The 13,491-nt window shown below is 40.2% G+C and overlaps 1 protein-coding gene across 1 annotated transcript; it reads left to right on the forward strand.

Annotated features, from left to right (window-relative positions):
- The first annotated feature begins 1,272 nt into the window (after positions 1–1,272).
- On the forward strand, positions 1,273–9,885 carry LOC124297407 (uncharacterized). The gene is made up of 4 exons (XM_046748397.1): positions 1,273–1,420; positions 1,636–1,774; positions 8,406–8,585; positions 8,892–9,885. Exons 2-4 carry the CDS (start codon positions 1,636–1,638, stop codon positions 9,272–9,274), a joined length of 702 nt encoding a protein of 233 aa, XP_046604353.1. The 5' UTR covers positions 1,273–1,420; the 3' UTR covers positions 9,275–9,885.
- Positions 9,886–13,491: the final 3,606 nt, after the last annotated feature.

Raw genomic sequence — 13,491 nt, forward strand, 5'->3', positions numbered from 1 at the left:
AAATACACGCCGTTGACACACTCGGTGTTGGACGCACCTCTCGAGATAAATCACAACATCAACAAATTGCAGCTACCTTGTATTATAACATACATATGTATACCTATACATACCCGTATAACGAGTTTCTCTTTATTCGTTATCGACCGTTTAATACCCACGCTCTAACTATTATGTGTTCTCCGACCTTTTTCAACGTTACTGTTAGGTGTTTTGGCGAACGGGATGCAGATGATGAAAAAGCCCGCCCTCGAATGGCTGAAACAGGACCGATGTCGCGGGTCCTAAATAGCTCTGCCGTTGACACATGTACATAGTTTTCCTCTTGATTTTACAAGTACTGGAATATTCGATAGAACTCAAATTTCGATAATACCTTGCGTTGACCACAGCGCGTGAACTGCGTTTAGCAGCGGATGCGAGACACCAAACTTGAGCCTCGCGTCGATAAGACACAAAGTTGATAACGAAGAGCCCGAAATTTTTCCTCGTTCGTCCGGATACTTGGCTCGAGCTGGCCCTTGTTATTCAAAGATCTTGAACGCACGGGAAGAGAATAAATCAATTCGCTTCCCAGTGTGAGTAGATACAGAATTCGACAACGTTAAAAATCTTCGATCTCCAAACTACGAGATCTGTATTTACCTCGTCACAGGGCCGTGCGATCGTAAAAATAGTCGCATCATTACCGCTGCTTTCCTTCGGCTCGAGTCCATTTGATGCGCGCCTGTACGGCAGAGGAAATATCTATTAACGACAAGAAGAAGGTTTAATTTGGATTAACGGCTCGCGTCCGAGGGAAAGCGCCTTGCGCGTTGTTACCAACCGGTAATCACGACAGGGCTGAGCCCGTTTTTTTAAAGGAATGTTCGTTCCTATCGCCTCGTATCTCTCGCTGCGAGGATTGAGGATAGAGTCTGGAATTGGGGCATCGCTCGGGTTATTTTCCTTCGAGGCCGGGGCATCTGCGTTCCTACGATTAGAACCCAGCGACGTCAGGCTCGTTACGGAATAATCGGAATTCTCTTCGGAATGGAAACGCTGCGATAAGGTGTAACGATAAACCGATGATCGAGATTCCGCGGCCGCGAATCAGAGTCCGGGTGTAGATACGGCGATCGGGGCCTCGTCTTAAGGTCGCCGCGAGTCGCATCCCGTCGCATTGCATTCGAGGGGGAGAAAAGGCCGCACGATGTTCGTCGACGGAAGGTGGGACGCAATCCTCGGGTTCCCGAGTTCGGAACTATCCCACTGTCCGCGGTGGGAGATGAGCGGTGATTGGAGAGGGTAACTTTTTCTATATAACCCGTTGCTCGGCCGGCAGTCTCTTCATAATCTAACAGTTATATATACAGTACGATACACATTGACGGTGCAGTTCTCGTTGAGGAATCAGTTGCTTACCCATCCCTTGAACAAGGTAACCTCAAGTATTTTGACTCGATAACTTTCACCAGCCGCTTTCGTTACCCGGCGTTAAACTCCCCGTTTTACGTACGTCGTAGAACGATCGCTTGCACGGTCGTAGTTGAAGTATAATTATTACCATTTTTCAACCAACGCTCGGTTCGACTTGGAACAACAATCGCAGCGTCGACTGATCCTTCGACCACATTTTTCACCTTTTTATTTCAGATGATCCTGGCACCCGTCGGCCTAGTGGTGATCCTTGCGGCCCTGGTTGCCGCAGATCCAGCGATCAGCGAGGCTCGACCTCACAGCAATCGTCCCGGCAGATTTCTGTCTCTACCCGTTGCACAAAAATGCGCGAATCGTAAGTAAATCATTATTAGCCAACGTATACGAGAATTAAAGGGTAAATGTGCGAGCGATCGTGCCGAAGAGCTTGTCGTTGTGCGATCATAAATCAATTTCAAAGGTACCTTGCCGGTAGATTATAATTTTAACGGCAATAAAAGTTACGGTCGTAAGCATTTAGTGGTGGAGAGATAAATTTTACTTACGATTGAAGATGTTCGGAAATCGTTGATACGAGTGATCAGCACCGCTCGACGATCAGACGTACAATCCGCGCGATGTTTGAATTTTCGTCAAATGGCAAGGCTTTCAAAAATGGAATTCGTGAAAGTGTAGCCGCGTCGTTAGTCGAATAACACACACATCTGGCGTATTCTACAATTAAGTGCGAACAGCGTCAAGTGTTCTTTGCATATACCATATCTTCACACACGCGTGTAATGTAAACGTGTGTGTAAACACAAATTCATGATACATACGCGAGATATATGTCTACAGATATTGTCAAAAGAAAGTTTCAAGTATCTCATATACGATGCCCTGACACTAATAAAATAATTCAATACGTAATTCGCTTATTCATTTTTTATCGTTTGCGTTTGATTAGGTTGAATCGAAAAAAGCACAAAATTTCTCTATCCCACGTACATGTTTTAACAACGTATAAAACGGCGCACTGCACGATTTCTTCAGATGTATTGTTTTTTTCTCTCGCTTACTATAAGTAATAACCCTTTTTCAAAACGCCAACGGCAACGAACTTCTGCTGTTGTTGTTATTATTATTACTATTATTATATTATAATTTTTATTGTGATTGTAATGCCTTCGCGAAACGGGCGTTAAGCACGTGTCGTAATAACGTATCGCAAAAATATGTAGCGTCTATAAAAAATGTTATTGTAGCTGATTGAAGTACTACATTACATTACATCGCGAATAAATTCTTTCACTTTCTAAAATGTCACCCCTGACGGCTCGCTAGATACTCGGCGCGAAAAAAAAAAGATTAATATTACTTGGAATTATTATTGCCGAACATTGTGACAATGAAATTAATCTTTCATACCTGCTTACAACGGGCTTGTGTATAGGACAAGGGAAATTTGGAACACGGCGGGAGGAAAGTTCGAATCGTATGTTTGGAAATACGTATTTAGCAAGAAATATAAATGCGCTGATGGTCCAATTTGTATAATTCTTCGATACATAAATTTCGTGTCCGGAATTTCATAAGCAGGATTTAGATAGGTGGACTCCGTCTGTATTAAACTAAATTTCTAATTCCAAGCGATATTTAAAATGTAAAAATGTCACTAATCAAGGTATAATATAATCACGTGCCCCAGATTTGCAGGGAGTCGTTCCATTCCCATCATCAATAATACGTCTCCCCAATTCCGCACGTACTTATTCACATATTGCCAGCTTTTATCCCTCGCGGTAGATCACGAGGCTCTTTCGACATCGATATGCCACAGCAGCAGCAGCAGCAGCAGCGCGACGAATCTTGGCGTAAAAAATCAAGCCGCAATCGTTGAACCGTGCAGTTTGCTATTTGCACCGAAACAAAACGCGCATATAATAAATTCATCCGCGAAATGCCTATCGGTATAGTCGTGTCGTGAGAAGAAGTGCATTCGAGAGAAGCTGCATTTCATAACAATATCGCAACACGTTCTTGCGCAATATGCAACGATAGTGCGGCAAAGCACACGATATCACGCTGCACTTGAGTGCAAACTAAATACACGATGCGGCCTCAACGACGAATCATTCGTCCGACTATCGATTCTAACTCATACGGGTTCGGCAGTAAGGAGAACTAGCACATTACCGATTCATCTCGCTGAGCCGAAGCGCATCTGCGAATCGCGGGTGTTGCAATTCATCGCAAAACCCGATGAACGAGGTCGCGTCCCGCGGCAACTCGAGTCCTAGGGCAAAATCAATCCGCACGAGTTCTCCTTTTTCCTCTCATTCTTATCTCGTTGCACAGATTATATTCTCCAACTGTCACTAACGAGGCGATCGGCGTTAGACGAAAGGACGAAGACCCAGGTGATACATGTAAGCCCAATTTCCTGTACAAGCTGACGGATCGCGGAGACTTGCAGCGAGCTGCTGTTCTTACTTTTTGCTCCGTATCACGTTTGGGTGTACTTTCTATCCGCGTTCAGATGCAATCCCCCATCGAGCCTCGGCGTTAGAGCTGCAAAAATAATTGCCCCGGGAGGAATACCTTACGAGACCTGATTGAATAATAATACAACATATACCCGTGTATAAAACCGCAATTTCAGTTTTGGATATCCAGTTTGCAAATTTCACGTACATACACAGGCGCCGGTAATTCGTATCAAACATATATGTAACCGGACGCAGAGAAATAACTCGTCGGCCGGTAACTCGTTACAAGCATCGTAATGCAAATCGCTATTCGGAGTATGTAATCTGCACCGTTCGATCTGACTAATTAAAATCCTCACGCTGTTACGAAAGTTACGTACAATAATTTTATAATTTTTCGCCCTCCTCTCCCGCGTTTTAGATGCATGTGTATGTAACGGCTGGAGTCGGTTGCTCAATTTTATATTTTTACATTGTAATTGGTATTGTACAAGTATATAATGACCGTGTAGCACAAGCGAAGAAAGACGAAGGATCAAAGGGTCAAGACGTAACCGCTAGCTTCGGAGCGAGCGGGGACGCCGTTCTCTAAGATCGGTATTTACCACTGCACATTTTAGTCCGTCAAACATTATATACTCTCTGTTTTTCAAACGAGCCCCGATGATTTACCGCTGATTTACCATATCCTCGACATCTTTTCATCTAAAACTACGCAACGTCTTAATCGCGCAGGTACGCGAGTGCAAACATTTGCAATTCAAGCGATTAGCGATGTACCTCTGCAGTAATATTTGCAGGATCGGTTGACCGTAAAAATGTCAAAGTCAAAATAATCCTAAACCGTAGCACGCCGTTTCCTTCCACATTTCATTATTTACAACGATCTTTGAAGCAAGAATACATAAATATATATATATATATATATATATATATATATATACACACACATACACATAGGCATGTATAACACATGAAATACCCTTTAGACATCAGCTGACTTTGACAGCCGTGAGTGCGGTCAGCTATACCTGTATAAGTAACTTTATACAGACAAGTATTGGATGCAGAGGAATTTTGAGAGAGCGCGTTGCATTATATTGTGTATTAAACTACGTATACATGTATCGCGTCCTCAGCGTGAAAGTCTTGAGGTGGGTCACTTGTACGCGGAATGTATAAGAGACTACGGAATGTAAAGAACTATCGTACATACTGTAATACGCAACCTGCGAGACGCGAGTGCAGGTACATAAATACGATATCAGGCCGGGGCGCGGCGCCGAGCGTCGCGTCGCGTCGCGTCCAGCGTCGAGAATTTCGATGGTCGCAAAGGTGTCTCTGTATAATGCCCGATGGTTCGTGAAGGGGATACAGAACTACGTACGCCTTTACCTATATCGATTTGCCTTCGATTGCTACCGAAATAACAGCTGCTTACATAACGCCGTCAACAAATTACACACAGACTCGATATGCGGTATACGTAGGTATAGGTATACCAGATATGCGTAGTCTATCAATTCTTTCGGTGTCGTCGTGACACAGATTTTAGGTCCGACGTCGTCGACTTATTTCGAAAGCTTGAAATTTCATATTTGCGCGGAAACAAAAAGAAGATTTTTCAAACGTGTAGGTTTATTTTTATACTTGTCAATTGTTACTCGCCTGTTAATCCTGAAAAAATTTCTTTCCACCCACTTGAAAATTTTTTCGCGATATCATCTTACAAGCAAATCGTGTCTTCGGGATTACCGTCGAATTTATAACCTTTCATAACGGAATAAATTGACTGAATTATAGGGAGTTGTATTGCATAAATTCGAAGAATATTTGAATAGGAACAAATCGAGTGAATAATGCGAAATATACGATGAAGGATACTTGAATTGAATTTCAAATTATATCATTAGCACCGTTACACATGCATGGCTGAACAACGAACATCTACCTACATACGTCCTACCTACCCGTAATATGAAAACTGAAAAATGAATTGAATTCTCATCCTTTCGCAATGTCCAAGCTAAAAGCATTCGAGTTGGACGTAAGGAATCGTTTTAAATATCTTTTCCCGACGATGAACGGCTGATGGCAAATTTTCGAGGACATTTAATTAATGAACACGAGAACGCCGATAGGAGAAACGTATTCGCATGAATTACACGCGGTGATTGCACACACTCGTCGGTGTACGTTCGTACACCTGCGCAGTATCTGATTATACTTGCTCATTATACCTACTTCTTTGATCTCGTGCAACACAAAGGCGGCTGCAGAAACCTTGTCATTATTCTCAGGTTGTTTCGAATAGCTGATCTCTCTCATAGTTAGCCTAGTTTTCCCAAGAAGCATTCACGTATACGTTATTATACACGCATTATGCGAAGTCACGGGCATTGTTTCAAACCACACGAACATTAGAATAATCGTTGTCACCGCGATTTAAAATCCCCGACGTACAGATGAAGATTGTGTCTTTTTGCGGGTGTTTCATAAAATCATTGTTTCATACTCCGTCTGATTTTTCAAAGTGAATTCAATATCGTGTAGAGAATCGAAGAATTGAGCAAGAGAAACAAAAATACAAAGAAATAACACGTTTGAATGTCGAAAGAAATGACTAAAATTAAAACCATTTCTATTAGCTGTCGGTTAGAAAGTTTTCCAGAAACCTAAACTCAAGATAATTGTGATAGTTGGGGAAAAGATTTCTCTGTCTCGAAATAATGGGGCTGGATGGTTGTAATAACGGCGGTTCCAATGCGCGGAATATTAATGCGTATACACGTCTGTTATACCTTGTACCGCAATCCTAGATTAGTGATTACGACCCGGGTCACGGACAAACCCTGCGGTCGCACAATTTTCAGTCTTCTCTTGTCTCCTCTTATTTCTGGCTGCACGACTCTCCGTACGAGGCGAGGCGTTGAATCTTTTTCAAATGCTTTTCTGTGTCACTCGCTCAAGGGAATATTAAGAATAGCTAAATACTCGTGGAAATATGACTGATATTTGTTACGTTACCGACTCAGACTAATATCATGCACAATTTGTTCTCGAAGACGTTTCAAGGAATTAAAAAAGTAAATTCGACCACGCGCGCAGGAGAATTAAAACAGGCTGTGAGTGCCACCATTTTTTTCTTTCTTTTTTTTTTTTCCTCCAAAAAGGTTTTTCTTCTGTAGAAAGTATGGATATGCTATAAATAGCGATATAGTAATCGAACGGAAAAAAGTAAAACAAAAAATTACGCTTACAGAAATTTTTAATTCTCCTCTTAAATTTTTATCATAATTCTCACACATACAACACAGTTATACGTGTATTCAGTACACATCTCTCTTTCCGTATAATAAACGTTGCCTGATACTAGCCCATGCGATACGTGTATAGATGTTCTTTGAAAGGTTATTGACCTTGACGCAGCAGTAAAAGAAAACTCGTTAATACTTGACTGGTAGTACTTGACCTCCTTATGATATCTATTAGGACATTCACAGCTGTATGGATGGGGACATTTTTTTACGAATCATTTCTCTCCCGTGTGTATAATGGGACTTTTGTCTACTGCAATCCGCATGTGGTTCATACATTGTATGCAAGGTACCGCGGCGGCTGGTTCGCGTAATACGAATAACTAATTTCACCGCTCTACAGGGTAACTCGTATTGGTTGTGTAGATCGCATGCACACTTCTTATTGTATATATATATATATATAAATTGGAATGGAAGAGAGAAATGGGATAATAGAAAATGGTGTACAGGCATTGCTCAACCCACTGTATTTATTCGTAAACATTACAGGTACACAAATTCCCGTCTTCGTAAGTCCGTCGAACGTCTCGCATTCCGATCTCTGATTCTAATCTCCTGGATCTTTGTCGGGTTTACGGCGAAGCCAAGCAAGGCTTGTAGGATATGGATATACAATGGATCACTGCTAGTTAACAGTGCGAATGACATTTTCATTGCTGAATAGAATCCGCGGACTATCGCAAATTCTACTCGAACCTTGGCTATTTGTATCAATCCAGTCGTACCGTGTTTTAATGTAATTATTACCTGTCCTGTCAACGTTATGTGCAACTATTCCGAAAAAACCCAATTTATATAACGTGAAGTAACCCACGCTTGTTTGTTCGATTGAAAGAACAGTCTGTTTTAGAAATGCTTCTAATATCTCTGTACGAAATGGAGCCTCGAATTTCTAAATTTGTCAAATTTTAAGCAAGTTTTTAATCATTTGTACGTACAGTTTGTACGATGGCTGTGTCAACTAGTATTACTGTAAATACAGTCCTTCTCCAGACTTTACCAGGAGTACATGTATTCGAATTATATCGCTTTTCCGATCAATTATTCTTTGCTGTGAGATTTCCCTTAGGCGCAATCTCAGACCGACTTTTATTAGAATATAACACAGGTGAATTCCGAGAGATAATGACCGCACTAGTCATTCGATTCCAGTGGTTATCTATGCGCTAATTGAGGTCATTAAAATTCATTCTTATAGGACCAAAGGAATTCCAATACAGAGGGCATAATTACTTCTTCAGCGGACACGTGCCAGCCCATTCGAATCAGAAAGTCGATTGGTTAGACGCTAGGAACATCTGCCGAGAATACTGCATGGATTTGGTGTCTATGGAAACTCAGGAAGAGAACAATCTTGTCTTCCGACTTATACAGCAGAGTAAGTTTCGAGGGCGTCACTCCAAAGCTTTCTCCTTCCGTCGAATTCAAGTGAAACTTCAAATGAAAACGTCTTCAACTCTCCCGGCCACTTGGTTCCTTATAACGATTTCCCTTCCTCCTCTTATCTGCACGATGTCGCGACTTGTTGACTTTCGCAGTAAAAATAAACGCAAAAAAAAAAAAAACTTAAAATCAAACTAACAGATCAAAAAGCAGACACGGCGCGAAGCCGAAGTATGAAATGTTTCGTATTTCCATGAAATTGGATGTCGGAAGTTTAATGATTTTTATCGTTTTTCAACAGACAACGTGCCGTACATCTGGACTTCGGGTCGTCTCTGCGACTTCAAGGGATGCGAAAACCGTCGTGACCTCGAGCCGAAAGCTCTGAACGGATGGTTCTGGTCGGCTAATCGCGAAAAGATATCGCCCACGAACCAAACGCCAATTGGTTGGGGCTACAATCCTTGGTCACAGACCGGTCACAAGAAAGTCCGTCAGCCCGACAACGCTGAGTTTGACATAAACGGTACCAACGAGTCTTGCCTCTCGGTTCTCAACAACGTTTACAACGACGGAATAGCGTGGCACGACGTTGCCTGCTACCACGAGAAACCCTTCATCTGCGAAGATTCAGAAGAACTTTTGAACTACGTCGGCAGCACCAACCGTGGAATCCGTTTGTAATTTTAAGATGAATTGTATTGTCGCAAAATTTGATACAACGGTAACGAATCAGTGACTCTTGTTGTCATTACGGCCACGAATATTGTTCACGTGAATAAGCGCTAAATTTATTCTTACTTTCGTCACCGTGTGGTGAATTTCACGTCAATCTACTATTCGGTCACGTGTTTGACATTCTACGGAAGGAAGAGGTGATTCACTGATCGGAATACCATAGTTGTACACTATCACTTTTCACGTTCACATAATAATATTAACACGTGATTATAAGCGAATCGTCATGACAATATATAATTCATTCTATTTTATTTTCATTTTTTTCATACGACCAGTGTAAACGATACACGATTGGCGATTAATTCACCTGCAGCTGCTAATTGCAGTTTACCTTGTTACCTGTGTAGCCAGTTTTAATTAAATGTCCTCATCGTGTGACTAAATTCGATGACACGTAAGTTATACATACCTATACGTAACTGCATAATTTCTTCATGACTATTTGATCATAATATTATTCTATATTTATTACGACGAATTTTTGTCTGTGCGTGCGTCTCTTACTTTATAATTTCTACATCAAATAGACTACAATAGACGTATCCATAATCGTTGCCAGTGCATTTGAGTTTCCATTCTTTACCTAGTTCGAGCCCATATTCCCATTAAATCTAACGCTTCTTTATTTTCTCCAAAATCTAGATACGTAACGTAGGTACGTATGCGTTAAAAGTATACAGATATTCAGAAAAAATCAAAATTCACGTAAAAGATGATCACGTATCTATATATATATATATATATATATATTTCCTTCTTTCTTTTCAAACGTAAACGCGGAAAATATATTTTACTCAATCTGAGTATCACAGTATCGTCTTACTATTTTATTATTATTATTATGCATTAATCCGGTTATTAAGTAAATATATACTGTGACGCAGAATTTCCTAGGTACGATATTTAAGATAATTTCGAGGGCGGGAATCCCGGTTAGATAATTAGGGAAAAGAAAAGCAGAGAAAAGGCAAGATCAGGTTCTACGACAGATCGTATCCAATGGATAAAGTACAAGAAAATAGGTAAATCGGTAACAGTATCCAGTATATTAACAAAATGCAGAAGATTAATTACAGTCAAACAATTGGAGAAGTTTAGATGCAGTTGGACAACTCAAGAAATTCAAATACAGCCAGGGAAAAAAGTAAAAGTGAGATATAACAAATTAACGAGACAGGTAGCGTGTGACGAGCGAGACACAGAGGTGTGTGTTCTCGATACTATTATTCGGAGCAACAATCAGCAAGGTTTACAATAATCAGTTAAAGATAGGCTAGCATGCAATGCACAATCTAAGATCCTTAGAATAAATGTTGACAATCCAAGCGAAAGCAATATAATATAGCGACAGAATACTGTGATCAAAGAAATATTCATAGAATAGATGTCAGAAAAAATAGTAAGAAAGGTGTTGTTTGGTACGGCGCGATAGTCCAAAGTCAAAAAACGACGTGTTATATACCACGCAGCGATATAAGATCGCACACGCGGCACATGCTTACGGGAGCAAACTGCAAGGAAAACATGTAACACAAGTAACTTCGTGGCTTCACGAAGTAGACGAAAAGAAAAATCTCACTTACGAAACTGTAGAGGAGATGTAAAAACAGGAATGAGATAACAGATAAAACAGAAGAGAACAGAAGAGAAAGAACTGAACTGATGGAAGAAAAAAAGTACCAATAGCGAAAAATTAGTGTAGAATTACCGAATGGAAGCACGTCTGCAGACTTATAGGTGGGCTGAACGCTTAGTGTACTGAATCGAACGACGATCCTGAGAATCCCGGTCGATTTTCGGCGTGCTGTTGATAAGTGATTCGCGATGTTCCTTGCATTAGGGTAATTAGGTCAGCAAGTCACGTGAGCCGGGTCAACGGGTAAGGCGGGCGGCAAAGTCGACCTTCGCTCGTTTTTTCCACATTCGTAGTAATATATTGAAATATCGATCCATGGAGCGATATGTGTGAGGGGGAGGGGGTTCACCCCTCACGGTATTGCGACACCGATGCATGTGAAGACCTTGTAGATAAAACGATGATAACTGAAGAGAATGATCCTCGTTGCATACCGCGGATATTCAGACAAAGTCCGCCAGGCTGACGTGGTCCACCAATTGCGACTCGCATCCGAGTGGCGATAGCGACATTTCGGTGGTTGGCTTCCTGGCCGAAGTCCAAACAATTTAAGATCTGCGTCGTGCACTACGCAAGCAATGGTATGACCCTGTTGACAATTTCGGTAGGCATCCATCGGGAGTCAGGTTGGCGGTATTCTGCCCTTTGTGACTGCCCGTATGAAGTTGTTGACCAGGTCCGTGACCTCTGCGATATGATATACGATTCTTCGAAGAGATGTTCTTGTGGATAGTTCTCATAGTGGGATACAAAATTAGAAAATAGATAAATATTAGCTTAATAAATAAACCTCACTTAAAATTAGCTAGGCGTTTCTTTGGAATATTGGCTACAGTGGAGTACGAAGTGTAAAATACCGCGTCACAATGCACGTAACAATATACACATATTCTGCAGAGGTTCAATAATACTAATAAGAGAAAATAATACATTGACGAGTACACGATTAAAAAATATTCATTAAAAATATCAACAAACACATTTTTATCCACAGTAGTATCTCCGTTAGTATCAGAGATTTTGTCAATAATATTCACCTTGTCTTTTTCACTTTTGCCTATTATAGTTTATTATTCACACATTCCCAGATTTTCTTGATAACATTTTGAAAAGATTTAACTTTGCCTTCTTCAAAAGTATTCGTAGCTGTAGTTATTATAGCTTTGAATTTATTTCAGAATGTTCTATATTTTTCTTTTAGAACAGTATTATTAGAATGCTTTGAAGATTTTTTGTAAAGTTTCTGCTGAGTTTGTGTGGACTCGATTATACCTTGTGTAATCCAAGATTTTTTAGGAACACGTTCAAATTCTTTAGTACAGGTTGAAAGCTCAATATTCCTTTTAACATTACGTGCCGTGAATTCTATAGTCGCATTAACGTTATAGATTGTAGAAATAGAACTTTAATTTGTATTTTCACATAATCGTATAAATGTGGCATCGTTACAATGGCATTAATAAAATAATATTTTTTTTTTTATTAGGACCAATGCTTCGCATCGGCGACTTTTTAAGGACAGATCGTTTGTTCATGAATGCTTTGAATTTTCCTCGATTAGAATTTATTCAAATCGAGAAATGCGATTCGCGACGAGAATCCACTTTTTTTTAAAAAAGTTGCTTAATTGAGTTCCAACAGCTGTTTAACAATCAATTCTACTTCGGAGAATGTTAACACTGCTCTGTCTCTTGTTGAAAAAAAGATAAGGTCGAAGGTTTATATTATTAGTAATTCAAACAAGTATATATAAATAAATTAGTATTTCTGATTTCTTCAAATGACTCAATTCTAAAATTTCTGTTTTGAATAATTAGCTGTAAAAGTATGAACTGTGAAGAATTGGTGTTTTATTTATTTATTGTTGACGGACGTTTTTTTATTGATGTTTCGGATGGTGGTGACCTCAAACGTTAATACGAATGAAGCACAGATTGTACACTACCGTCACTGTCAAATTAAAGATGATCTAGAAAACATTTCCGCACCCTTCGCATCTCTTAGACAAAAAAAAAACAAGCGGACCCAATCCCCACAAATTTTCGCTCCTGCCGCTCGCTGTCGAAAAGCATTGCCAAAAAGCTCTAACAAGTGCAGAAAAAAAAAGCTTTCACGACAGACAATATCAGAGATTTGCAACAATCATTATGTAATTCTCTAAATGCGAGTAAAGTAGCTGCAGATCCAACTGCTCTAGAAGTTTGCCTATAACCGCACCAAAATAAAAGCACTTTCCTGGCTTCTTTGGAGGGAGCAACAAAAACCGAGAGGCGGACACCTAGGTAAATATTGATTTGACGAGTTGCCCATGCTTACATTAAATTATCGAAGAAAACGTTACTCCTTAAAATATTAACTAACATGATGAATAAAGTTTTCGAAATGATGTATGTGAGCCTTGAGATTTGAAGATTTCAACTTTGCCAGGATTTCTTTAAACTATCAAAAAGGAATAATACAATGCAGAATACTTGTTAAATATTTTAATTTCAGCTGATGATATGGGTTTAGGCTAACCGTTAAT

This window comes from Neodiprion virginianus, chromosome 2 (genome assembly GCF_021901495.1).
Source record: "Neodiprion virginianus isolate iyNeoVirg1 chromosome 2, iyNeoVirg1.1, whole genome shotgun sequence".
Taxonomy (NCBI): Eukaryota; Metazoa; Arthropoda; class Insecta; order Hymenoptera; family Diprionidae; genus Neodiprion; species Neodiprion virginianus.